We start from the raw sequence: 25,275 nt of genomic DNA, 5'->3' as shown, positions 1-25,275 counted from the left end.
CGCGTCGACAGGGCCCGCACACCTCGAAGCCCCACAAGAGGGTTTCAGCACCACCAGGCACCCCACACGTGGCACACAAATCGGCCGCGGGCGGGAGGGAGGGCCCCCCAACACCAGGCAACTCTCACTTTACTCCCTAGAAACCGCGCATCTGAACGGGGGAGGGGATGCTGCCCTCCGGCCCCTGCCGCGGAGCAACGGCAGGTTCACCTCACCCGAGGGTCTCCATCCCCTCGAGGCCATGAAACAGCCCATGGACCCCTCTGGGGTCAAGCGGCACGGGAGCTGTGTCCTTGGACGTGAAGGAGGGGACCCTATCCCGCGACCTCGCCTGTCACCTTGGCTTGCATCTCAGCTGATGCCAAGGCAGCCGGCCACCACTGCCCCAAACGAAACCTTCCTAACGCGTAAAGGGAGAGCTGCTGGCGTAAAGGGGAGAACCCGCTCTGTTTCACCGCCGTTAGCTTCCGCCCAAGTGAAAGTCCTCATCCACGGTGCTCCGTATAGGAGGCCTGTCCCTGCACCCTCTCGCTGGGCTGAGACTCCAGGAGCCAAGCCGGACACTGGCTCGAGGTCCCGCAGGGACTCCCAGTGGAGCCTGTGTCAGCCCCGCGGGGCCCTGGTTGGGGGAGCCTTCTCTCTGCCTGTCCCAGGCGTCCTGCTCCCGGACAGCCCCTCACGTGTCCATCTGGTCTAAGCTCGGTTACCTCTGGACGCCAGGCGCTCCAGCTGGACCTAAGCCTGACCAGTGCACACGTCGATGGCACAACAAGGTGGGATCTCATAGGACCGTCCCCATTTTTATTTAAAGTTCTGCTCGGGTCAACACAGTGTAACTCCCCTAAGTTACAGCCAAAAGGGAACCGGACTGGTATTTCCCAGGAAGACCCATCTTGGGGGCCCATCCTGCCCCGTGATCCTTGAGCTTGACCACCAGCAGCCTTCCCCACACTGGACACTCGACTCCCTCCCTGGTGGCCCCGAGGCAGACAGTGTCCTGGACGCGGGCAGCTCGCCGGCTCCGCGGGGCTGCTCCTGGTCCCCGCGGGAGGCCGGTCCCAGGTTCGCGCCCCCACCCCAGGCGGTCCCGCCCCCAAGCGGACCGAGCCCAGCTCTGGGGCAGTACCTGCGACCCGTCGGCACCTCGGGCTGTTGACCAGAAGGGACCCCCGGAGCCTTCCATGTCGTCCTGGAGGAGAGCACACGGGGACACGCGTGTCTGGGGTCTCCTCACAGACCTGCCCCAGGCCGGGCAGAGGCCTGCCCACCCGAGCGGGCGGGTCCCGAGGGCGGGGTCGCTGGTCGCAGGGCCCCAGCTGAGCGGGGCCGGGGGACGGCAGGGCCGACGCGCTGGGCTGGGAACACTCCCACCCGGTGCCCCCACGTGGGTACCCCGCCAGCAGCCGGGAAAAGCCCAGGAGGGGGTGGCCCCGGTCTAGCCGCTGCGGTCAGTGCCGGTCCGTGCGGGTGACTGAGGGCACCTGGGGGCCGGGAGCCGCGGGTACTCACAAACCCCGCGGCGAGTCCTGGGCCCGGGGGCCCGGGGGGGCCGGGGGGCCCCGGTGGTCCTGCCGGTCCAGGGGGTCCTGCCAGGCCGTGCTCCCCAGGAGCGCCGACGGGGCCGGGGTCTCCCTTGCTTCCCTGTGCGGGTGGGAGAGAAGGTCACCTCTCTCGGCCCTCGGGGTGTCACTAAACCCCAGGCGCCGCTGCACTCCCAGCGCACCTGTGTTCTCTCACCAGCGTTTCACACCTGACAAACCAGGGGCCGGCACACCCCACGGCACCTCTTCCTTCTGGCCTCGCCAGCCTTCCCCACATATCCCTCGAGCCCATGCCGGTGTGTGCATACACGTGTGTGCATGTGCACGGTGACACACCTGTGTTTCCACCCTGAACCTGCCCCTCCCTCCAGGCTCCTCCAACCCCGCCTCCCTCCGCCTCCTCCCCGTGGGTCCTCCTGGCAGACGAGCCTGGAGCAGCACCACCTGGGCAACGCCCCCGGCGCCGGGCCCTCGCTCCGGGGAGACGGCTGGGTAGTGCCCGCCCGTCAGGCTCACAGAGGGGCCGGGCTGGGCTCCCCAGGACCAGGCCTGTGTGAGAGCGCCAGGGACACTCTGGACCACACAGGCGCCCCAGCAGCCCACGCCCCCTGCAGCCCCCGCGGACCCCATCACGCGGGTTTTGCCAGGCTGACGGCTTCCGAGCACACCTGCTCTCGTTCCATCCCTAGACCGGAACTCGGGTGGAAACGGTCTTGCAGGACAAACGTGGTGCCTGCCGCCAGGGTGGTTCCCGGCCGGACCCCACGATCAGTGCCCGGGGGCTCCCGGCCGCCGTGCCCCCACCCCCGTGCCCCCACCCCCGTACCCTCCCATCCCGCTCAGGAAGAACAGCAGCCCAGGGGCTCTGTCTGTACCTTGGGTCCTGGAGCGCCCGCCTCACCCTGCAGGAGGAGAGGACAATTACTACACAATCGGACCAGGTTGCAGGCAGCAAGAGAGAGCAGACGGCGTTCCACTTACTTTATTCCAACGCACGAGGGCAAGTTTTCCCCTCGTACTGACCTTCTCTAAGACTCCAAGTGTCTCCTCTTGGCACTGGCACCTCCCTGACTGTTCCTGCCATCACCCCGTTTCAGGTGGGGACGGAGGCTCTCGGGAGGCCAGCCATGGTGGGGCGGCAGGGCTGACCTCCCTGCGCAGCGGCAAGCCTTGCCCCACCCCCCAAAGAGGAGCGTTCTTCCACCTCGACAGCTGCAAAGCAGCAGGCCCTAAGCACAGAGGGTTCCCTTGAAACCAGCCTCCTCTGCCGAGCCCCAAACAGGCAGGTTCTCACTGAAGGATCGCAGGGAAGTATCGTCTCCACGTGGCTGTGCGGGCCCCTCCCCTGGCGCATCCCCAAAAACCCACACGGAAACCACGGCCCCGGTTACAGGTCTGTGCAGCTTTGAAAGTTTCTCCGGTGTCAATGTAACCAAAATGGAAACTTGACATAAAATATCCAAATCAAGTAAAGCGTCCATATTCTTCAAAACCGTTAGGCCAACTGTCATCGTGAAGAAACGACATCACGTAGTGAGGGCCTGAGTTCCACAGGGGCCCCATGGCCGCTCTAAGCCCGCGTGTGAAGCCCAGGGCTGCCCGCTGTCCGACTACAGCCCACAGCCCCGCGTCGCTGCCCTGTGGCATTTCTCCACCCTGGTGACCCGAGGCCGCGCCAGCCCCACACCCACACACCGTGGCACTAGGTTAGGTCCGCCTGGACGCCAGCGGGGAGGACTTACAAGGCTGCCTTTCTGGCCGGTCTGTCCTGGCTGGCCATCTTTTCCTGGAGGACCTGGGGGACCCTGGGGAGAGCAAGGCAGAGTGTGAGGCCAGGTGGAATTCACGCGCCGAAAATGACGTGTGGGTTAGCAGACGACCACCTATCTGCATGTGTGACACCCGAAACGCTCCCAGGACACGGCCCCGGGTCCCACGGCTGACGGGAGGCCTGCCCACAGCGCGTGGTTGAGGGCGTTGGACGGCTCTGTTCAGGTTTTTGTTTCTCTCTTCCCCTTTTCTAGTTTAATTTGAGACACCAATCAAACTGCGGAGGATGAGAAGGGCCGCCAGCCCTGTGGGGAGGGGTGGCCTCACGCACGGAGGGTGGGCTGGTGACCAGCTGTGGACTCCCAGTAAAGGGTCATCACGCTTTCAGCAGGAAAACCGCACGTCCCTACGGACCCTGCATCCCGAGCACGTTTCTGGGTGAAAACCAGGCTGCGCACACCTGGTTCCTGTGACCCCACCTGAATAGGGACACCTCGGGGCACCCGCCAGGCCACCGTGCGGGGTCCCCAGTGCCAGGAGCGGGGGCCGCAGGGCCGCCCCTACCCGAGTCACCCCCAAGGCGGCCTCTGTGAAGTCAGCTGACCCTGCCGAGGGCGGGGAGGTGACGGCCTCGTGTGTGGTCACCAGCGGCTCAGGAGGCAGAACCACAGGGCTGGGGGCCCAGAGAGGACGCCCCCCCAGAGGATCCGGGGGGTGGGGAGGACTGGGGAGCACGGAGGTGGGAGGGGGCTGGCGCCCAGACGGGGAGGGCCCCCCACTGGGCAGCCGGATGTGGAACGAGGGCAGGCGGCGGGAGCAGGGCCTTACCGGGGGCCTGGGAAGCCCAGGGGTCCCATCCCGCCCAGGCACTCCGGGAAGGCCTGCAGGTCCGGGGACGTCCGAGCTGTTCATTCCGAAGCGGCCTGGCTCTCCGGGCAGGCCTGGGACGCCAGGGGGTCCCGGGGGGCCGGGGAAGCCTCGAGGGCCCTGGACCCAGAAAGCACAGCGCGGTCACGGCACGCGGCGCCCGCCACAGATGCCCCCACACCGCGCCAGGCCCTGCCGCCGCCCCACGGGCTCCCCGGTGCCGGGGGACGCCAGGCCGGCGGCCACCCCGGCCGAGGGACACTCACGCGGAGGCTCTCCAGGTCGCCGCCGAAGCCGGAGCCCTCCATGTCAATGAAGGTCTGCGGGGAGAGGCCGCGTCACCGGGAGCCCAGGCCGTCCAGCTGCGGTCAGCCTTCCCCTGCGCCGGGCTCCCCGGGCGCGTCTCACAGTGACCTTGTCCCCCCCACCAGATGGAAACACCCGAGGAGGGGCAGAGCCCGGGCCTGGACACCCCCGCGGAGACCGGTTCGGGGCCCGAGCAGCGTGGCACCGGGGAGCCCGGCACGGGGAGAGGCCCCTCTGCTGGGCCCGGGGCCGACCCCCGCTGGAAGAGGCAGGACTCACCAGCCTGTCGTGTCTGGAGGGTCCTGGCGGCCCCGGAGGCCCTTGGGGTCCTGGGGGTCCCCTCGGGCCGACCCCGGGATCCCCCTGAAAGAGAAGGCCGTGGTCAGACCAGGTGCCCGGCCCCACCTCGGGTCGCGCCCGCCCCGCTCCCGGCCCGTCACCTCTCACCTTCTCGCCCTTGGGGCCCACCTCTCCGGGGGTTCCCGGGAAGCCCTGCGGCCCAGTGTCCCCCTGGAAGACAAAGGCCAGGGGCTGGCTCAGCAGACGGCCCCGCGCCCACCCCCAGCCAAGCCACCACCGACACGCGGCCTCGTGCCCACGAGGCAGACGGGGCTGTCGTGGGGGCCGCAGGGGGGCACCGCCCACCTCGGAGATGCGAGGGTCCCGCCGGGGAGCGGCACCCCAGAGGTGACCGCAGCATCCCGTGGACACCAGGCTGGAGGGCGGCACCCTGCCCGTCACGTGCGTGTGCCCACGTGTGCTGCGGGGGCACCGAGGGCAGAAGGGCCGTGTGGGCGCCGCCTGGGTGAGTGGGCGGAGGACACGCAGTGTTTGAGCCCCTGTGCCCTGGGGGCTCGTCCGACCTCTCGGCCCCGACGCACCCTGATCCCGGAGCGGGTTAATCCAGTTATCGCGCTGGATTCCACACACGCACGCACACAAGCGTGTGTGCACGCACCTCGCTCTGCAGAGCCTTCCTCCCACCGACGGAGCCACGCGTTGTGCCCAGGGGCGAAGAGGCTGATGGAGGACGGCACCGAGTCCACGTGCAACTGCCCTCCCGTCCTCCCCAACGTCTCTCGTCAAGTCTGCGGTGTCTCCGCTTCGTCCCCCGAGCCTCCCTCCCTGCCTCCCCGGCACCTTTCTGGGTCTGTTGTTGCCCAAATCTTTATCTGAACCTTCTTGTGTCATTTTATCGCTTCTTGGAAACAGCATTTGTTGATGTTTAAAAATCCAAACTGAGTGCTTTAAGATAGAAACGCTCTCATCTGCCAAAGATGTGAGATTTCGCCTACGCGTGTTTCTCTTCTTCTCTACGTGTTGCGCCCACCCCACACCCACATTCAGGCAGCTTCTCTGTCATCTATTTTTTTTCTCTAAGAATCTGGAAGCTTTACCTTTTCTTTCTTTCCTTTTTGTTTCCTGGTAGCCTAAACATCTCAACATACACACATAACTTTATATTTTTCTATCAACTGTTAGACCTACATTTTCTTAACAAAAGGTAAGCTGCATTGTGAAAATGGCTTCATTTTGACATCTCTCTAGTAGGTTGAGTTTAAAAAGAGTCACAGGGTCGGGGGGGAGGGGGGGAGCCTGGGGGTCTTGTGCAAACATCACAGATGAAACAGGTTCTGAGAGAAAAGGCTACTTACCGGTTTCCCATCTTCACCAGGGTCCCCCTGTAAAGTGGGAGAGAAACCATGAGCGACAGAGAATTACAGCCCTGACCCCGCCCCGAGCTGAACACGGCCCCGGAGCCCTGTTCCCCAAGCCCCTCTGCGCACGGACTCCCACCGGAGGGCGGCTCTCTGCTCGGAGCTGGAGAACCTTCCATCCGGGGCGCCGCGGGCGCGCCGCTGTGTTGCCCTGGGCTGGCTCTGCCTGCACCTGTCACCTCCCGCTCTGCCCGGGGAAGGAAGCGGCCGTCTGCAGCCCCAGGACCTGGCCACCTCCCTTCCTGGCCAAGCTCCCACCCCCAGCTGGACGAACGGCAGACAGTACTCACGGGCTCGCCGTCCCTTCCGGGGGCGCCATCCTTCCCCGGGGGTCCCGGGGGTCCCTGCGGCCCGGGAACAGGCTGTGCGTCAGGGCTCAGCACGGCCGGGCCTGCGGGACCCTGGGGGCCGACAGGGCCGGGGAGGCCCTGAGCACCTGGCTCTCCCTTCTGCCCCTTCAGGCCTCGCTGGGGACGAAGAGGAGAGGGTACAGGCTGGGGGCGGGCACACCACGCGCGCCTGTGTCCTGGGCGCGGGATCACACGGGGGGACACAGACAGGCACGGGGAGCAGGCAAGGCGGCATGCAGGATGGACACGCTGGTGGACACGTGAGGCCGGCACGGGGGTGCTGACAGCAACAGGGCCCCCCCCGCCCCACGCGCTCTGGCCCGGGAGCCTCCCCAGCTGGACACCCTCTGGGTGGAACATGGGGGCACAGAGGACGGGCAGGAGCCCCAGAGCCCTGCCAGGGTTGCCAGGGAGCAGAGCAGGGTCCCCGACGGCCCTGGGGTCCCCGGGTGACCTCACCTCTGCCAGGCCGCTCCCGGGGCTCCACACTCTCTCGTCCCACGTGGCGCCTGTGCCCCGGCTGGGGAGGGTCTGAGCTGGGGGAGGCAGAGGTGCCGTCAGACCGTCCCCAGGACCGCCCCCCGCCTGGCGCTCCGTCCCGGCCGGGCCCCCAGCACGCGCGGCAGCCCCCCCTCCCCCCCCCCCGTGCTTGCATCTCAGGGGCGGCATCCTCACGCCCCTTCTCCCTGAGCGCCAGGCGTCTCCTGGCAGGGAGGCCCACACACGCGGGACACGCCACGCTCTGCGGTGCGGCCACCCACCCCAAGCCTCCCCTCGGCCCGACCGTGTCCCTGTGGCTTTCTTTTGGGGGACGGTGATGTGGGGGCTTCAGGAGCCATTAAAGGTCCAGCCTCGGCCTGAGCTAAGATGGTTCCCACAGTTGGGAAAGCGACAGAACAACACCGAGAAGAGTGCCTGCGGCGTGGACGCCTGGCCCCGACGCGCCGTCCTGCAGTCCCCCCTCCTGTCCGCGGGTTTTCCCTCCGCGGGGTGCAGGCTGGCGCCCGCCCTTCGTGGTGGACAGGAACCTGGGGGTGACTCTGAGGATGTCCTCCAAAGCCTTCCCCCGACAGCGTCAGCACCCCTGAGTCAATTACAACGCAGGATTCAAGCTGCTGTCCAGGCCCGCTTCCTGAGGGGACTCTGCCCTTGCGGGTCCTGATCACGCACGGACAGTGCCGGGCGCTGAGCCGGGGCCTGGGCTGGACCTGAGTGTCCAGGGTCGCACAGCTCTGGGGGACGCCTGGGCCTGTTTCCAGAAGACATCGGGGCCGCAACCCCCCCCCCCCGCCGTGTCCACCTGTGGCCACGCTTGGGCTTGCCCTGCCCAGTAAGCAGGCCCGCCCGTCCGTGTTGCCCCAACCAGCCCCCACCCCAACCCCCACGGACCCACCACGTCACACGTCGGCCGGAGGGTACCCCGTCCTGCCGCGCGATGGCCTGGGGAGGACACCTCCCAGGCCTCTTCCAGTGTTCGCACGATTTAAGGTGAGATTAAAATCCCTGCCTCGGAGAACATTTAAAACCACAAAAATCAGAGAAAGCAAAGACCTACATAAGCCAAAGGAGACAGATGCCCAGGCCCAGTCCCCACACTGACCTGCAGCATCATAACCCCAGCAGCCCGTCTCGGAGAAGCTGACACTCGGGATCTGAAATTCACACGAGACCGCGAAGCACACAGAACACCAGGGCGGCTTCGTAGAGGACGCCGGAACCGCGTGCGAGCGTCGGTCCCGCGGGTCCCCGGCCTGAGTGAACCCCTAACACTGGGCCGGCTTCTCAGACGTGACACCGACAGTGAAACCCACAGAGGACAAACGGATAATCTAACTTCATCAAAGTCAGAAGTTTGCGCGCTTCTAAGTCACTATTAACGGCATGACAGCCACGGACTGAGAAAATACCTGACAAAGGAGCCGTATCCAGAATACATAAACTCTTAGAAGCTGGTGAAGGGAAAACAAACGGCCCATTAAAAAACGGGTATCGGACTGGAACAGATTTTTACTAAAGACGACACAGGAATAGCACGTAAGCCCATGAGAGGATGCTCAACAGGTCAGTCACCAGGAAAATGGAAATTAAAGCCACAGGAGACACCGCCACACGCCCGTTACGACAGTTACAACTGAAAGCGCTGAGGTGCAGAGTGCTGGTGGAGGGACCACACGCCAGGGGGAGGTTAACGCGGCACAGCCGCCGTGGAGAAGCACGGAGGGTTCCTGAACCACCGCACACGTGCGCATCACGTGCTCCAGCCACTCCAGCCAAGATGCAGACCCAAGGCACACGAGGCCACAGACACGGCACGTGAACCCCACGGCTGCCTTCTCCGTAACAGCCCCAGGCGCCCACCGCACAGGGAGGCGCTAACTCGGTAACAAAAAGGATGAAGCTCGAGCGATCAGTGCTGAGTGGGTGGATCAGACGTAAAATTCTAAGAAGCACCGACATCTATAGAGACCGAAGCAGGTCAGCGAGTGCCTGGGGCGGGGGGTGAGGAGGCGGCAAAGGGGCTGACGGATGCCTTCACGTCTTGCCCGTGGGGATGGTTTCAGGGCTGGACACGTAGCTCGAAACATCTCACACTGTGTTTCAAATATGTGTAGTTTACCGTACGTCGATCACACCTCAAAACAAAGGTAAACCAAACAACGATCCCAGACCCCCGGGGGCACCTCCTAAGGGGTCCGGGGCAGCCCCTGGCTGGGGCCCGGGCCGCAGAGCACAGCAAGGCCGGGGCGGGGCGCGACCCCCCCCCAGGAGGCTGGGGCTCCGGCTGTGCCCTCAAGAAGCGTCTCCACGACGCGTGTGACAAGCACGTGTGCCCTGAACACGGGGTGGGGGTGGGGGGGTTGGCCAGGGTGTGAACAGCCAGGACCTGGGGACAACGGTCCATGCTCTCCCGTGATTCTTTTCTGCTTCTAAGTTGCCTGCATCGAACACGTGTTATTTCAGTAATTTTACAAAGCAGTAAATTCTGTTCTTCGAGATAAAAAAAGTCTGTATAATTTTCTAAAACCTTTACACACGTGTAGCAGACAGAGCTCTATAGGTGCCTCCCTAAGACTCCCATCCCAGGGTCACTCCATCAGACGCTGACCTGGGCACCGTGTGAAGGGATTTGGAGATGTCGTCTACACGTCACTAACCAGCTGACGTTAAGATGGGGAGAGTGTCCTGGTTATCAGGGTGGAACCCAAACAGAAGAGGAGGCAGGAGGGGAGAGGTCAGGAGACCCAGGGCAGGAGAAGGAGGAGAAGGAGCCCGCTGCTGTGGCTGGGCCGGGAGCCGAGGAGCACGGTGGCCTCTAGAACCTGAGAACGACCCCGGCTGACAGCGGTGAGGACCCTGGAGCCTCAGTCCCGCAGCTGCAGGGAGCAGGATCCCGCCAGCCTGAATGCCAGCCCTGGGCGCCGTGCAGGAAGACCTTCCTCCCACGATGGTGAGAGGACATGCGGGCCCTGCCGCGCGCAGCTGACTCTGTGGGCACCTGCCACGTGGCGATGGGCAGCTGTGCACAGACATGGTCCACTGCCCAGTGAGGCCCGGGGGTCCCAGTCCTGCCTCCAGCACATCTGAGCCTGTGCACCCTTTGGGCCGGGGGTGCGGGAATCCCCGACCCCCCAATGCCGCCCCAGAGGCACCTCTGCACCTCCTCCCTCATGTCCTCCTGGTAACCCCACTGTCCCCACGCTGGGGAGTGGCAGCACCCTCGGGACGGGCCCACAAATCCCTCAGGAGCAGCAGCAGATGAGAAACAGAATGCAGGAGAGACCACGTCCACGGAGCAGCTGGGGACCGGCAGGCAGGGCAGCGCGGGGGCAGGGCAGGCGCGGAGCCTCCCCCACGGGGCACACGTGTGACGGACACAGACACAGACACGTGCTGGGAGCACACACCGCATGCACATGCACGCACCACGGACACACACACCACTTCAGCAGAGCTGTACCTCCTAATGAAGATGCGGTGGTCTCCTCCTCGATTTCCTCGGTTCTGAAATCCTCCCCGAAGCCAAGCCCAGCCAAGGGCGGAGACGTGACTGGAGGCGCCTCGGGGAGCCTGGGTCCCAGGGGTGCGCCCTGCGGAGAGAGGGGGAGGCGGGCCCGTCACTCAGCGACGCGTGTGGCCCGCGAGTGCAGGTGCCGGCAGAGCTGTCAGCTTTACACGCGTTTGGTCGCAAAATGAGACATTCACGCATCTCGGGGAAGGTAGGAAGGAACCACCAGGGGCTCCACCTTAGATGGGGGGCGGGGCTGCAGGGCCTCCAGAGCCGATTTCTCCGGAAGCGCTCGGGGGCAGGGTCTCCTCGCCCTGCACGGCGGCACGTCCACACCTGGAGGGACGGGACGAGCACCCTCCCGGCCCCCCCCCCTCAGGCTCAGGACGGCCCCTCGGAGACCCAGGGCGCCCCGGCTGCGCCCGCGGCCTGGTGGGCGCGTGGCTATCACCACGGTGGGCGCCGCAGAGGGAGGGAGCCTCCGAGTTTGCTGCTGGGGGGGAGGCCGCTGCCACGTGTCCTCGGCGAGGGTCACGACCCGGCACCCACAGCCCCGTTTCTCCACCCCCCGACCCGAGGGCGCGAGGTGGCTCTGCTCTGAAAACCCACTCCTGTCCCCAGAGGTGCACGGAGCTTCGCGGACGTGGGCACAGGCGCCTGAAGACGCTTCCTGCGGCCGCGCGTCCACACGTGGCAGATGCCCCCTGGCGACACCGCTCGGGAGACACTGCAGGTCCAGGCGCCCGGGCCCACCACCCCTGTGGGGCCCGTCCGAGGGCTCCCCCACTGCCCGGTGGACAGGCGGTGCCCGGGGCTGGACACCAGGCCGCGCCCTCCAGCCGCAACCCTCTGCCGTAGGGAAGCTTCCCAGGGACCCCAAGCCCGCCAGCTACGCTGACACCGCAGACCCTGTGCGTGGGGAGGGCGGAGGGCCAGGGGACCACGGAGAGTGCAGGGGGCGCCGGGAGGCCGTGCGTGCCCTGGACCAGGCCAGCCCTGCAGAGGCCTCCGTGCGGCCCCGCCAGCCTCCCTCACCACGGCCTCCGCCGGGCTTCCTGAAGCAGGAGCTGGCAGGGATGGTTTCCTGGGTAGCGCACGGCAGGCGGCAGGACTCCAGCGGCCCCCCCCACCCCCACCCCAGCCTCTTAAGAGAGGCCCCGTGGCCGCAGCACTTCGCGCCCTGGTTCCAGCACAGTGGGGACACCGCTGTCTCCGTGGTTTGCGCCCAGGACTCCTGGGTAGAGACAGCTGAGGAGTGGACAGGCCACAACACCCCAGGCATGGCCATCGTGGGCACTGACCCCGTCCAGGGGGCTGCCGGGCGCCAGAGCCAGCGCTGCCGCCCGAGAGTGGCTCCACCCAGTGCAGGGCCAGGGGGCCCCGGGGCCCCTGGCGGCAGGCGGCCACCAACCGTGCACCGCAGGACAGCGCAGCAGTCCGCCCCATCGTGGCCCCTCGACGCCCAAGCCCTGGGAGGAGATGACGCTGGAGCGGGGTCGGGTGGGGTCAACACAATGTGTCCAAACGGGAGAAGGTGGCACCCCTGTCACTCCCAGCCCTGCACGCGGCTTTGGGCGGCATGGGCTGCCGAACAGGGTCGGCTCCTTAGCTCCTTACGGCCCCACAGCTGACGGGAGACGCGAACAGACGTCAAGGTCACTCAGACGCCCGAGGAAGGTCTGGACCAGACAGCGGATTGCAAAGAACATGCCCTCCCAAGAGGACACACAGCCGGGAAGGCGCGTCCCCGACTCAGCCCGAGTCCCAGCCCCCCGTCCCAGGGGGAACTTGTCTCAGTGACCCAGGGAGCCCTGAGACGCTGCACACGCGTGTGCACACGTGTCCTACACCCCACCCCAGCGCCCCCAGCTCTCACCGACTCCTCCCTGAGATGCTCCCGGGTGTCCGCGAGCCCGCTGCCCAAGTCTCCAGATGCCTGCGGGGTGGACAGGAAACAAGCCGGTGACCACAGCCCCCCAGCCCCCCCGGGAGCTCGGGGTGGGGGGAGAGGGCGGGCTGTGCGTGGGTCCGCCGGGTCCCCGACAGGGCACGTGTCCATCAGACCGCGTGGAAGAAGGGCCCTTGGGAAACCAGCTCAGCTACTGGCTGGACGTGCAGAGCCCCGCACGGAACACGTTCCTGGCCATCCTGTCCTGGGAAACGGCCCAAAGGGGGGGCCCGCGCAGGGACCCTCGGGCTTGACTCAGCGCGCAGGCTGCACCCCTCGCGCCTGTCCTGCTCGCTGCACGCGGCCAAGACCTGCAGCCGCCCCGGGGACGCAGGTCTCCCGCCTGTCTGTCCTTCACACACGAGACCTGGTGTGTTTTCTGCCTTAGGTCCCACGGGACAGTGTGCACGCACACGCACGACTGCACGCACACACGACTGCACACGCACGACGGCACACACACTCACACACACACGACTGCACACGCATGACTGCACACGCACGACTGCACACACTCAGGACTGCACACGCACAACTGCACATGCGCATGACGGCACACGCACGACGGCACACGCACACGACGGCACACACACACACTCACACACTTTGGCTCCAGCGACTACTGGTGACTCCGTCACTGGCTGGCTCTCCTAGGGGTGATTTTTAACCTTTGGGTTCCATACGTGTATCTACGTGGAAAATTCCAGGCAAGGGAGGCCCTCTCTGACGTCACAGGTAGACAGAAACGTAACCCCAGGTAACATCAGCCCGAAGTGGCATCTTTCAGAAGAGACCTTTCCGGTCCTAGCACTTTGGGTTTCCAGGCAAGGCCACCCACCCCCAGCCTTGGGCCCCTCCTCCCTCAGGGTGGGGGAGGGGAGGGGCCCCCCCCGAGCACTCACCCCGTCGTCATCGTCCTCCTCGTCCTCGTCCAGGCAGTGCAGGGGGCGCACCTGGGGGTCCCTGCGCAGCCTCAGCTCCGAGATCCGGCCCTGAGCACAGAGGGAGGGGGAGGTCGCCGGCGGTCCTGAGGCAGGAGGCCCAGAGCCCAGGAGACCCCAACTCGGGCCGCAGCCGGCTCGGAACCAGGCACGACGCGGTCGATTCCAGGGGTGACACGGCCCCAGGTGACACCACAGCGGTGATGCCACAGCGGGTGACGTCACTCCCTCTCTCCCTCCCTCCGCCACACGAACGCCTAGCATCCTCTCCCGAGCTCCACGTTCCCGCCCGTGGTCCCGGCCCCGCGCGAGGTGCCAGGACACAGCACGCATACCCCTCTCCGGTCCCAGCGCGAGAAGAGGTCGGCAAAGCGCAGTGTCCCTGGAGGGGGCATGCCCTCGGGGCACGAGGCACACGGCGCCAGGTGGGGGAGGCGCGGGTCAGCAGGCACCTGCTGGGCGGCATCCTGAACCCCGAGTGTGGACGGTCAGCCCGTGGCAAGGGTGTGGGAGCCCTGCCCTGAGGGGAAGCCCGAGGCCCGAGGCTGGGGCAGGGCCGCCAGCGGCTGGGACGGCACGACGGCTGAGGACCCCAGCCCGGCTGCACCGGGGTCCTCGCCGCGAGGCCCCCTGCTCCCAGAGGGTGGCACGACCGCAGGTTCTGAATCGAGGCCGAGAGTGGGGGCCACACGCGTGAGGCCGCTGGAGGCTACGGGTGTTCACACACGCTCTTCTGGCATTTCTTGTTTCCTACTTAACATTTTAACCCACAGGGACTCAGGGCATCGTGTAAACAGAGAACACGTTTCACCGAGGCGGAGATGCACACTTCACAGCTCTTACTACGGACCGGCTCAGGGCAGGAGCTGGTGAGCTTCCTGGGTCACCGGCCAGACGGTGCGCACTTCCAGGTGTGTGTCGCCGCTGCTGTGCGGCTGTGCCGGGAAGTGGACCACAGAAGTCTGCGGACCCTGGACACGGCTGCTCCCACCAGGCTGTACGGGTCACCGACATGTTCACACGTCAAAAAATCTTCTTCTTCTATTGGTTTTCCAACCACTGAAACATGCAGAAGCCTCTCGAGGTGGCGAGCCGTATAAACACGGGTGGTGGGCGGGGGCCGTGCTTGGGCCGTGTGCTCCCCTCCATCCCTAAGTCCCCTTCACGCTCCCTTCACCACTGACCCCCGGCTCACGGCCGTCCTGCTCCCCACGGGACAACAAGCCCACAAACACCCCTGAGAGTCCCTCTGAGCCCTTGCCTGAGGGCCCCACTCCTGTCTCCAGGCCCAGCCCAGGCTGCCTCCTCCAGGAAGCCCCCCTGGACTGCCTCCCGAGGGTCAGTTCTGCCCGGCTCCATACTCCCCCTGCACCTCTACCCCCACGGACGGCGAGGCCTACGGGGTGGGACACCCCACCTCCCTGTGTGTGCACGTGTCTACGGGAGTGTGTACATGTGTCATGCAGGTATGCACACGTGTGTGTGTGCACACGTGGGTGAGCGTGTTCAGGCACACACCTGCTCCTGGGAGGCGAATGAGGTCAGCTGGCCCGGGGGGTGGGGGCGAGGGGGCCCCCACAGCCCCCAGCTCCCATGGGGTCATCATGTCCCCAGCACAGCTCCCAGCCAGGCCTGCGATGGGGGGGCTGAGGGTGCAGGCGGGGGGCAGGCAGGCGGCCTCAGCTCCGCCGCGCACGTGTGACCCCCCCTTTCTCAAGTGCGCACGCGGGCTGATCGGGGGGGCGGGCCCCGCTCGGGGTCCCCGAGACGGCCGTGGCCTCACCCGCCGACGGGGCCACCAGGTCGCTGACGACGGCTTCCTCCCACGGGTCGGTCCCCGAAGGCGAGGACAACAGTGTCCACTGGTGGGACCCCGGGTCACTCTCACTGTCTTCCCCGCTTGACCACAGCTCATCCCAGAAGCTCTGAAGCAGAAGTGCCCGTGTCTTTGTGGTCAAGGCCCAGCCTGCCCGGGGCGCCCCTCCTGCAGCTCCGACCCCCACACCACGGCAGGAGGTACACGGTTCTTAGACTGGGGATGACCAGCGATTCCAGAAGGTTCTGCAGGAAGGCCTGGTGAGGTCCAGCACCTGCCTGCTGATGTCTGGGCCTCCAGGGGAAGCTGACAGACCACAGGGCTGAGAGGTGGGGTCACGGGCAGCGCTGCCGTCCTCAGGCCTGGCCCCTGGCAGGCGGGTGGCAGCACGGCGGGGGGGGGGGGGGGGGGGCAGCGTCTTCCTGGAAGTGACCGGGCACACGGAGCACTGTCTCCCTCAGCCTGAGGTTGGTCCCTTGTTTCAGCTGAACCAGCGCAAACACCTGTGTCCAAAGCTGCTTCTGCCTCTTCACATGTAGCTCCATCCTCGCCTCCCGCAGGTCCCCCGCCACCATCCCCCCCAGAGAAGAATGCCACCTTTAGGGCCTCGAACCAGCCTGAAGCATCCCTGTAAGGCCCACGGTCAGAGTGGGGCTGGCCCTTCTCACAGTGGCCGCTGGGGAACTCGGGCTGTGTCCAGGGCTGCAGGTCACAGGACGGCCTGACTGACCGCTCAGGGCTGTGCTGAGTTTATCTAGCAGGCATCGGGGTCCGGGGGCCCCGTGTGGTATGTGGATCTTCAGGGCAGAACCCGGCTGCGGACAGAGGAGATGCCGCGAGGGGCTGGCGGCAGGCAGGCCACCCCGGGCTGGAGCTCTGGTCTGCAGAGGGACGGTCCACCCGGCCACGGGGAAAGGATTCAGCTGTGGGCAGTGGTTGGTCTAGAATCCTGAGATGCTCCAACCACCATGCAGGGCAGTGAGCTGCTGGGAAGGGCGTGTGGAGGGTCTGTGTGTGGGAGGACACACGTGTGTGTGTGCACAGGAGCACGCGTGTGGAGAGGCTCAGGCCAGGAGCAGGAACCCCGCAATCACGCCTGCCCTCCCGTGAGGGCAGCACACAGGCGCCCGCCCCGTCCAGGCGCCAGCACCTGCGGGAAGCACAGGCCATTCTGGACATAAAAATGCAGGGGGTCGGCCACTGAGCTCGGGGCAGCGGCAGCAGCGTGTCAGGGATGGAAGTTTCGGGCCCACCCAGCCCTGCTGGAGGAGGGACGGGGTCCCCAGGTGACAGAGAGTCATCCCGGGGCAGAAAGAGGGGCCCGACGTTAAAATTCTAGACAGGCCCCGGGGGCACTTTGTGTGTGGCAGCCATCGGGGGAGGGCACGAGGCCCCCGGCAGGTGGAGGTTGGGGAGCCGGGCATCCGGGCGTGACTGTCCCCACACTGACACTGCCCCGCGAGGCCAGGGCCGCCACAAGCACAGGCCTGCGGGGCTCTGGCCCCACACCGCCCGGCACCAGGCTGGCCGCTCGGCACGAGGCTGCCAGACGCCGGGAGGAGCGCGGAGCAGAGGAGCAGGGACCCGCCGGCCGCGGGGCGGGAGCCGCCCGGGGCCACGCTCAGCCGGGGAGACACCAGCGCACAAAGGCCACGAGACCCACCGCCAACACTGGGCGGCCTTGGAGCCAGAGGTTGTGAAATCCAGACCGCTTCAAATCTGTCCTGTCACTGCCTCGCTAGGGCCACGGGTCTTAGAGTTGTGTGCAGACGACCAGAGCCGCAGGCCACGAAAGCGCGTCCCTAGTCACTGGTGTTGGTGCTGCCTCCCTGGGACCCCAACTCCGGGCACCCCAGAGTTCTCCAGGGACTCCCACCCACCCCGTCTGCTCCATCTGGAAGGGTCGTGACCCGGCCCTGGGCAGTGGGGCTGAACGAGCCTGCACAGGGGCTGGGTGGGCCCTGCCTGGCCCCTGACCCTCTGCGGGGTGACCCCCAGTTGCCTGGTCCCTTGTCACCTACCCTAGCTGTCGCTATGACTGGGCCACACCAAGGCTGCCTCATTTCCTACAAGTCCTGGGCTGAGCGCTTCTGACCAGCTTCCTGTATCAAGCCCCACCTCCTCGACTATCTGCATCAAATTCTATGACAAGCAACCCTCCCCCTATTTCTCCATCCCATGAAGTCAGGAAATTGCGTGACTGCTGCAGGACTGTAACCAGTTACGCTACAGGTCCAGGTCACTTCCGATGACTGACAGAGGGGTATTTGGAAAAGCTGGTGACAGCACCCTCGGGCGCCGCGAGCTGTCCCTCAGTCAGGAGCAGCAGGTCTGCTGTGGCTGGACTTGGGGGTCACAGCGGGAGGACTGGGGGTGTCAGAGGAGGCCAGCACTTTCCCTGCCTGCTGTGTGCCACCCTCAGCACCCAAACCTAGTGTGGGGGGTGGGCACCCTCTTGGCCTCAGTGACCAACTGCTTACTTCTTATATAACGTGGCCAACAAAGCTGCCTGCTGAGGAAAATTCACAGCCTCCAGCGCCCTCATCATAGAACAAAAGCAGCAAACATTCAACATGAGGTGCACAGCTGGAGCGCAGCCTGGGAAGCTGGGCCACAACTCTCGTTCCCAAGCACAGTCCTGCCCCGGCCCAGTACCGGTTCTGGACGAGGGACCCAGGGGGCCTGAGAAAACAGATGACTAAGCCTCAACAGAAATCTGGATGAAGAGGAAGATGGCTTCATAAAGAGAAAAACAAGTAGGAATGAGAAAACAGGGACACACTCAACAAAGAGAAATTGTCAAGAAAATTCAAGTACAGAGTATCTGAAATAGTTAAAAAAAAAAAAAAAGAATTAGGTCAATAAGCACTGAAAAAGAGTTGGAAGTAACATTTTAAGCAAAATGTTGCAACAACTGAGTGGCATTAGGGATTTCCCAAGAGATATTTATTACCAAATAAGCTCAAGAAGAAGAATGAACCGGAAAGACCAAGGACGGTCACAATTTTTGTGACGGGAGAAAACAACAAAGGTTCTGCAGGGATCGTCAGGAGGAAGCCGGGCTGAGCACTGGGTGGTCGACGAGAGGCTGAGCAACCCGCTCCGGTGACCGTCGGCGGGGACACCCCGGCTCATCACGCACCCTAAACTCTGTGCTCACCTCTGCCAAGGCTTACCAACCGCACACGTGAGAGGGTCTTTCCCAAGAGTCTGAATTCAGAAAGGCCGACAAACCCTGTCCTAAACCCATCTTGTCTACTCCTCCGGGCAACACGCTTCACCTCTCACCTGGCTGGAGTCTGATCAAACGCCCACAGAGAGATTCCTGGAACTGGAGTCTGTGGGGACAGAGGAGCCACAGGGAACTGGACTCGGCTGGAAGTGACACAAGTGACACCAGGGGAGGGGGCCAGCACCTGCCCAGGGTAAGCAGGGCTCCAGCCAGAGGCGGACAGAAGGACCCTACAGTCCTCTCTGCTTCTGTATCTCTAATTTTCCAAGATTTTTTGGATGTCTTTTCCAGGCCAGATTTAACTACATAAACACTTTAAATACCCCAGTGGTTTCAAAAAATGACTAGGTGAAAAGGCAAATGAAAAATTGAGAAATAAAATCTGCAGTGTATAAAACAAATGACCAGTGTCTTTCATATATAAAGAGTTCATATAAACCAATGAGAAACAGTTGAAACCATTAAAACAAAAATGCAAAGGACAGAAACAGGCCAGTCACAAGAAGAAATACAAACAGCCAGTAAACACATAAAATATTAAAGTTTGTTTTCACTCACAACCAAGAAATGCACATCAAAACACCCAGACACTGTCTGCCTACGTATCTAACCGGCAAGTGTGTTTTGCACAGATGACCCCAGCCTGGCAAGGCCCTCTGGGTGTCCCCGCCACAGGAAGGTGGTGTCCTCTGTTAGCCCCGTGAGACAGGCAAGCCCTGTCCCCACCAGCACATGAGCAACTCTTCTGTTAAAGTGTTAGTCACAGAACTTAAGGGGAGTTTTCCGTCTAGAAAAGCCTGAGAAATCTCACCACAAGTCACCAGTCAGCACAGCCCCTCCCCAGAGCACGGCTCCCTGGGACTTCGCTCCAGTTAATCAAGTTTGAGGATCAAAATGAAAACACAAAGAGGCCCAGTTTGGTACCAAAGTCCTGCTGGCTCCCAGACCCCAGGGGTGAAAGTTCCTGCCAAAGGTGAAAGGTCAGCTTTCAGAACCGAGTCACCAGGACTTTAACAACTTTAACCAAGCAGCCTTTGTCTGGGTAATAATTAACTGTCTGTCCCCCGGGGACGCAACCCCCATCCGCACACACAGGGACCCCTGTCTGGACGGCTGGGCGGGCCGTGCCAACTGCCGGGCGGCCGCAACACGAGACTCAGGGACTTGTGTGTCCACGCCTGCTGCGGGTGCCCACACGCTGCTTCCAGGACATGGGATTCCAGCAAAGGCTCCCAGGCGCGTGGGGGCCGAGGACCCAGGAGAAAGACCCCGCTAGGGGTCTGGGCTCTGCCTCCCCCCAGACACGAAGCCCAGGGCCAGGCCTGAGCGAACAGGGGACAGGGTGGGGACCGCCACATGCGGGTCACTGCTGGGGAAACGCTGCCCCTGCTGCTCTGAGGCGGAGGCCCGCCCTAGGCTCACCGGCCGTGGGGCCTTTTCACAGTTTGGCAAAAATAATAACCAGCACGGTGACTGCTGGTGCATGGCATGAACCCCCGGCCCGGCCCCCGGAAGGACCACTCTCAGCACTCTGCAGCTGCGTCTTCAAGGTCTTCATTTCCAGGTGCGTGGGCTGTTGCTGGACCTGGACGTGGGGCCCGGAGCCCCAGGGTCGGCGCAGGGCACGGCACACACACGCAGAGGCACACGTGCACAGACAGGGTGGGGCCCCTGACAGAGGCAGAGGTGGGCGTCCGGGGAGACGGCGGTGCCAGCGCAGCAGGGAAGTCAACGACCAGGCGGAGCCGGTGGACCGAGGGCCCCCAGGCCTGGCAGCCGGCTCCGCCCGGGCCTTCCGGTACCCCGAGCCGCTGCGGCAGGCGGAAGGGGCATCGTCCCCGGCCCTGGGCACGGGGGCCGTCGTGGTTACCTGGAACTCGTCTGGGTCGGCTCCGCCGGCCTGGGCCACGAAGAGGCGCGCGTCGGGCTCCAGCGGCAGGCCGCGCGGGGAGCGCGCCAGGGGCTGGCTCTCGACCTCCTCGCAGTTCACGAAGAGCGCGGCGCGCGCGCCGTCCACGCTGAGCGCCAGGTGCGTCCAGCGGCCGTGCAGCGCGGGCAGCGTGAAGCTGGCGGCCGTGCGCGTGCGGGTGGCGCCGGGCTCCGCCGCCAGCAGCTGCAGCTCCTGCTGCCCCCCGCGCGCCGCCGCCAGCTTCACGCCCAGCAGGACCACCGCCCGCGCCGCGTCCGTGACCGCGAAGAGCACGCCCGCGCGCGCCGAGGCCGGCCGCACGCGCGCCAGCAGGGAGAAGGCGCGCAAGGACGCGCCGGGCACCAGGCTGCGGGCCGCCTGGCCGCCGCCGCCGCCGCCGCCGTCTGCGCCGAACTCGTAGGCGGGCCCCACGGCGGGGTCGTGCACCAGGGCCACGTGCCGCGGCAGGGGCTCCCCAAGCAGCTGCTGCAGACCCACCTCCGCGACCTGGCTCTCTGCGGAGAGAAAGAGAGCCGTGAGGCCGCGCGCCCCCGGGGAAACAGGCCCGACTGCCCCCGAGCCCGCCCCCGCCCCCGCCCCAGAGGGGACACGACAGCCACCTGCCCCTCCGGGCGCCGCACAGCTCCCGTGGGCTCACTGCTTGCAAGGGGGGCGCAGAGACACTCCCAAAGTACCGTGGCGGGAGGGGCGGGCCCCCGCCCCCATGAGCACGGGGAGCCCGCTGCCCGGTGCCCGCAGGCTCGAGCCCGCCCCCACCCCCCCTTCAGACCCCGCCCCCAGTCCCACGCCATGCTCGGACCTCACCCTGGTCCTTGGTCCCCCCCCACTCCCACGCTGGAACCACAGGAGAAATGCTCCAGACACAGGCCAAGGCATCCTCACCCCACCCGGGCGAGGTGTTTGTTTCCCTTAAAGACGTGAAACATTAGGAAGAAGAGAAAGAGGTGCACACAGGGTGCCCTGAGCCGCGTCTACGCTCGAAACAGCCTGGAAACGAATGACACTCCTAGGAAGGGAGGCCACAAAAGGGGCTGTGTTCCTTGGGGGCCCTTCTTCGCTTGTGGTCTCCATGTCGGCTCACCCTCGGGACAGCAAACCCCACCGGGGCCTCCCAGGTCTGTGGGGGGGTCTACCCGGCGGTGGCTGCTTCGCGGGGCTCCTCGCTGCCCCGTGTCCACGCAGGGTGCCACGACCGCCCGACCCAGACGGGGCTGCGTGAGGGGCGACCCAGCAGGGGGGCCGGCCTTCTTCCTCCCCGCTCACACTTCCAGCCCCACACGGCCTCGCCCGTCCTCTCCGATGCCCCTGAGGCTCTCACCCCCAACCCCCTGTGCTACGGAGCGCCCGCGGCGGCCAGGGCCCAGGCAGGGACACAGCCACGGTGCCTGGACCTGCCCAAGCCGTGGCTACGGCACGGATGGGGCTACTTCCTGGGTGGTAGGGGCCACCAATAGCCTGGACTGATGATCTCTGGGACCAGGGGTGTCGGGGCTAGGGGGGCAGGCCTACCACTCTGTCCAGGGGGTGTGGTCACTGGCTGACACAGAAGGGAGTAAACACCAACGCGGGGAGAGGCCCGTTCACCAGCGACTTCCCAGAACACCCACGGTGCCGGGCAGAGCAGGGATTTGGGGGCCGCGGTCTGGCCACGGCCCCCCCGCCCCACCCTCTGTGTGTACGCTGCCTCCAAAATGAGGAGGAGACGCTCTTCTGGGAAGCGGCTGCTGGCGTGCCGGTGTCCTGACCAAGGCACCGGTGACCCGCGAGTGCGCGTGGCTGTGTGTGAAGGTGACCGCGTGGCTGTGTCAGTGCATCCGTGCGTGGTGGGCGCCTGGCGTCTGGCCCCCGCGCGCAGGGTCAGGCTGACCTGAGACTTCCTGGGACGGACAGAGGGAAGAATAGCTGGATCCCAACTTCCTAAGACAAGCTGTGTCTTTCAAAGACCCCCTTGAGGACAAAATATAAAAAGAGAAGAGACAAGAGGCACCCGCACGAGGACGAGGGCTTTGGGTACCCACCAGGCTGGTCCTACTTGGATGGCGGTGGCTCTGTTTGCGCCGACTTCCCGCCACGTGGACTCCCCCTCGGCCTCACCTACCCCTATGCCGGCGAGAAGTGGGGAACACCAGGGCAGTGCAGACAGCAGCACCCGCGGAACAGTGGTCTGGCCGCAGCAGCTGCCCAGGGCAGACAGCCCCTCACGGGGGCAGGGGGACTTTCACGAAGACCTTGGGCTCTGGGAGGCCAGCAGTCCCTTCCCACTCAGAGACAGACCCTGCTGTCCACCCAGATGGCGGCTGCGGTATGGTCCCTTTGCATCAGAAGTGCCCGGGGCTCAAGTGTCCACGCGGGGAGATGCTCTAAGATTAGGAAACGGGACCCTCACCAGACTGAGTGCCAGTCTGTCCCAACCCAGCTGTCCCCAAAGTTAAACATGGCTGTGCCCCAGCAGCAGCCTTCCTCCCGGGCAACGAGAACTTTTCCAGATTCATGAAGAACGCAAGATGCCGCAGCCGTTGATGTCTTGGGCTGCAAGACAATAGCGTGTTACAGGCACAACCCCAGGGACCCCAGAGATGCGTGAGCCGCTCCTTCCCAAAGTTCTCCCGTTTCCTCTCCGTGAAATTCTGCATGGTTCCCATTGCCGTCAGCCTCCGAATGCCACGGCCCTAAGATCACCGCTCCGTTCTCCAATTACAGGAGTCTTGACGGGGGATGTGGCCACCCCTCCGCGCAGATCGGACAGCTGCTGTGCTGGAGGCGCTGGCCCACGCTGTTGGCCCAGCTGTCTTGGGGAGGAAACCAGCACCGCGGCAGAGAGCCGGGCCCTGGGAGCTCAGAGGAACGCCTCGCTGGGGACACAGTGGGCGGGAGCTACACAAGCCGGGGGGCCTCTGGTGGGCCACACTCGCCTCGGATCAAGGCATCGGGGGCCTTGCTAGGGAAGACAGCTTCCCTTTCAGCAAACAGGCCAGCCAGGACCACGTGGGATTCAGCCCAGGGACGTAAGGTCGGTTCGGCATTTGAAGGTCAGTTAATGGAATCCATCACATCAACAGACTTAAGAAAAATCACATGGTCTTCTCATGAGATGCAGAACAAGCATTCTGTAAAATCCAGTGCCTATTATGATAAGAGCTCTCAGTAAACGAGGAATAAAGGTGAACTTCCTCAGCTTTATAAAGGCTGTCTACAAACACCTACAGCTAACATCATACTTAATGGTATACTTAATGGTGAAACACTTGAAGCTTTCCCATTAAAACCAGGTACAGGGCAAGGGTGCCCCCTCCCCACTCCTTCTCACCTCAACAGCTAATGACGTAAGACCAGAAAAGGACATAGAAGCACACAGATTGGAAAGGAAGAAACAAAACCATCCATTTGTAGATGACAGGAAAATCAACATGTAGAAAATCCAAAACAATTGTCCAAAAAATACTCCTGGAACTAGTGATTATGGCAAGGTTGTACGACACGAGATTAACGTACAAAAGTCAATCATTTTCCTATATACCAGCAAAGAGCAAGTGGAATTTGAAATTGAAAAAAAACAAAATACCATTTACATTAGCACCTCCTGCAATGAAATGCTTATTTACATTTCCACCAGGCACAAATGTGACAGATATTTGCACACGATCCACAGGAGGAAAACTACAAACCTCTGACAAAAGAAATCAAAGAACTAAATAAATGCAGAGCGACTCCCTGCTCGTGGGTACGAAGACTCAACGACGTCAAGAGGTCCGTTCTTCCCAACTTGATCTATAGACGCAATGCCATCCCAGTCAAGACCCCGCAAGTTATTTTGAGGCTATCAACAAATCAGTTCTGAAGTTTACAGGGAGAGGGGGAAGACCAGCGCACCACTGAAAGGAGAAGAACAAATCGGGAGGACTGACGGCGTCTGACTTCAAGACTTAGGATGAGCTACGGTCCTCCAGACAGTGTGGTACTGGCGAGAGAAGAGGCAAACAGATCCCTGGAACAGAACAGAGAGCCCGGAAACAGACCCTCACAAATACAGTCAACTCATCTTTAATACAAAATCAAAGGCAATACAATGGGGAAAAGGCAGTCTTTTCAACAAATGGTGCTGGAACAACTGGGCAGCACACCCAAAAAAAAAAGAATCTAGACCCAGGTCTTACACCCTTCACTAAAAGTAACTCAATTTCTAACACACCTAAATGTAAAATGCAAACGTCCTAGAAGGAAACATGGGAGAAACTCTCGATGACCTTGGGTTTGGTGATGAGTTTTTAGATACACCAAAGGCACAATTCATGAAAGATCTGACAAGCTGGACTTCCTAAAAATGAAAACCTTCTGTGTCCAAAAGACGCAGTTAAGAGAATAAGAAGACAAGCCACGGGCTGGCAGAAAAAAATTACAAAACACGCATCAGATAAAGGACTGTTAGCCAAAATCTACAAAGAACTCCTGAAACTTATCGATGAGAAGATGAACAGCCTGATTTAAAAATGGACAAAAGATCTAAACAGACATATCACCAAAGAAGATACACGGATGGCAGATAAGCACACGCAAAGATGCTCCACATCGGCTGTCATCAGAAAAATGCAAGTTAAAACAATGAGGGAATTCCCTGGCGGTCCAGCAGTTAGGACTTAGCGCTTTCACTGCCAAGGCGAGGGTTCAGTTCCTGGTTGGGGAACTAAGATCCCACAAGCCATGTGGCACAGCCAAAAATAAAAATAAAAACTAAAAATAAAACAACTACAAGATATCACTACACACCTATCAGAACGGCCAAAATCCAGGACACAGACAACACCAAATGCCGGGGAGGACGGGGAGCAACCGGAAGGCTCGTTCACTGCCGG

The 25,275-nt window shown here is 63.4% G+C and overlaps 1 protein-coding gene across 6 annotated transcripts in view; it reads right to left on the bottom strand.

Annotated features, from left to right (window-relative positions):
• COL18A1 (collagen type XVIII alpha 1 chain) overlaps nt 1–25,275 on the bottom strand; it is an 88,953-nt gene that overhangs the window by 16,056 nt on the left and 47,622 nt on the right. For 5 of the 6 annotated variants that reach the window (XM_057696344.1, XM_057696345.1, XM_057696346.1 and 2 more), the window contains exons 3-17: nt 20,366–20,919; nt 13,409–13,498; nt 12,435–12,494; nt 10,511–10,640; nt 7,012–7,088; nt 6,493–6,669; nt 6,140–6,166; nt 4,932–4,994; nt 4,764–4,847; nt 4,445–4,498; nt 4,140–4,298; nt 3,284–3,346; nt 2,417–2,443; nt 1,510–1,641; nt 1,127–1,189 (exon numbers count right to left, since the gene is read on the bottom strand). In XM_057696344.1, the coding sequence (XP_057552327.1) occupies nt 1,127–1,189; nt 1,510–1,641; nt 2,417–2,443; nt 3,284–3,346; nt 4,140–4,298; nt 4,445–4,498; nt 4,764–4,847; nt 4,932–4,994; nt 6,140–6,166; nt 6,493–6,669; nt 7,012–7,088; nt 10,511–10,640; nt 12,435–12,494; nt 13,409–13,498; nt 20,366–20,919 (1,760 nt within the window). The remainder of the gene's footprint in view (nt 1–1,126; nt 1,190–1,509; nt 1,642–2,416; nt 2,444–3,283; nt 3,347–4,139; nt 4,299–4,444; nt 4,499–4,763; nt 4,848–4,931; nt 4,995–6,139; nt 6,167–6,492; nt 6,670–7,011; nt 7,089–10,510; nt 10,641–12,434; nt 12,495–13,408; nt 13,499–20,365; nt 20,920–25,275) is intronic. The other variant, XM_057696347.1, reaches the window with a different exon arrangement.

The sequence above is a fragment of the Hippopotamus amphibius genome, chromosome 10 (genome assembly GCF_030028045.1).
Source record: "Hippopotamus amphibius kiboko isolate mHipAmp2 chromosome 10, mHipAmp2.hap2, whole genome shotgun sequence".
In the NCBI taxonomy this organism is placed as follows: Eukaryota; Metazoa; Chordata; class Mammalia; order Artiodactyla; family Hippopotamidae; genus Hippopotamus; species Hippopotamus amphibius.
Note: the sequence above shows the minus strand (reverse complement) of the source record. Positions and strands in the feature narration are given on the sequence as shown.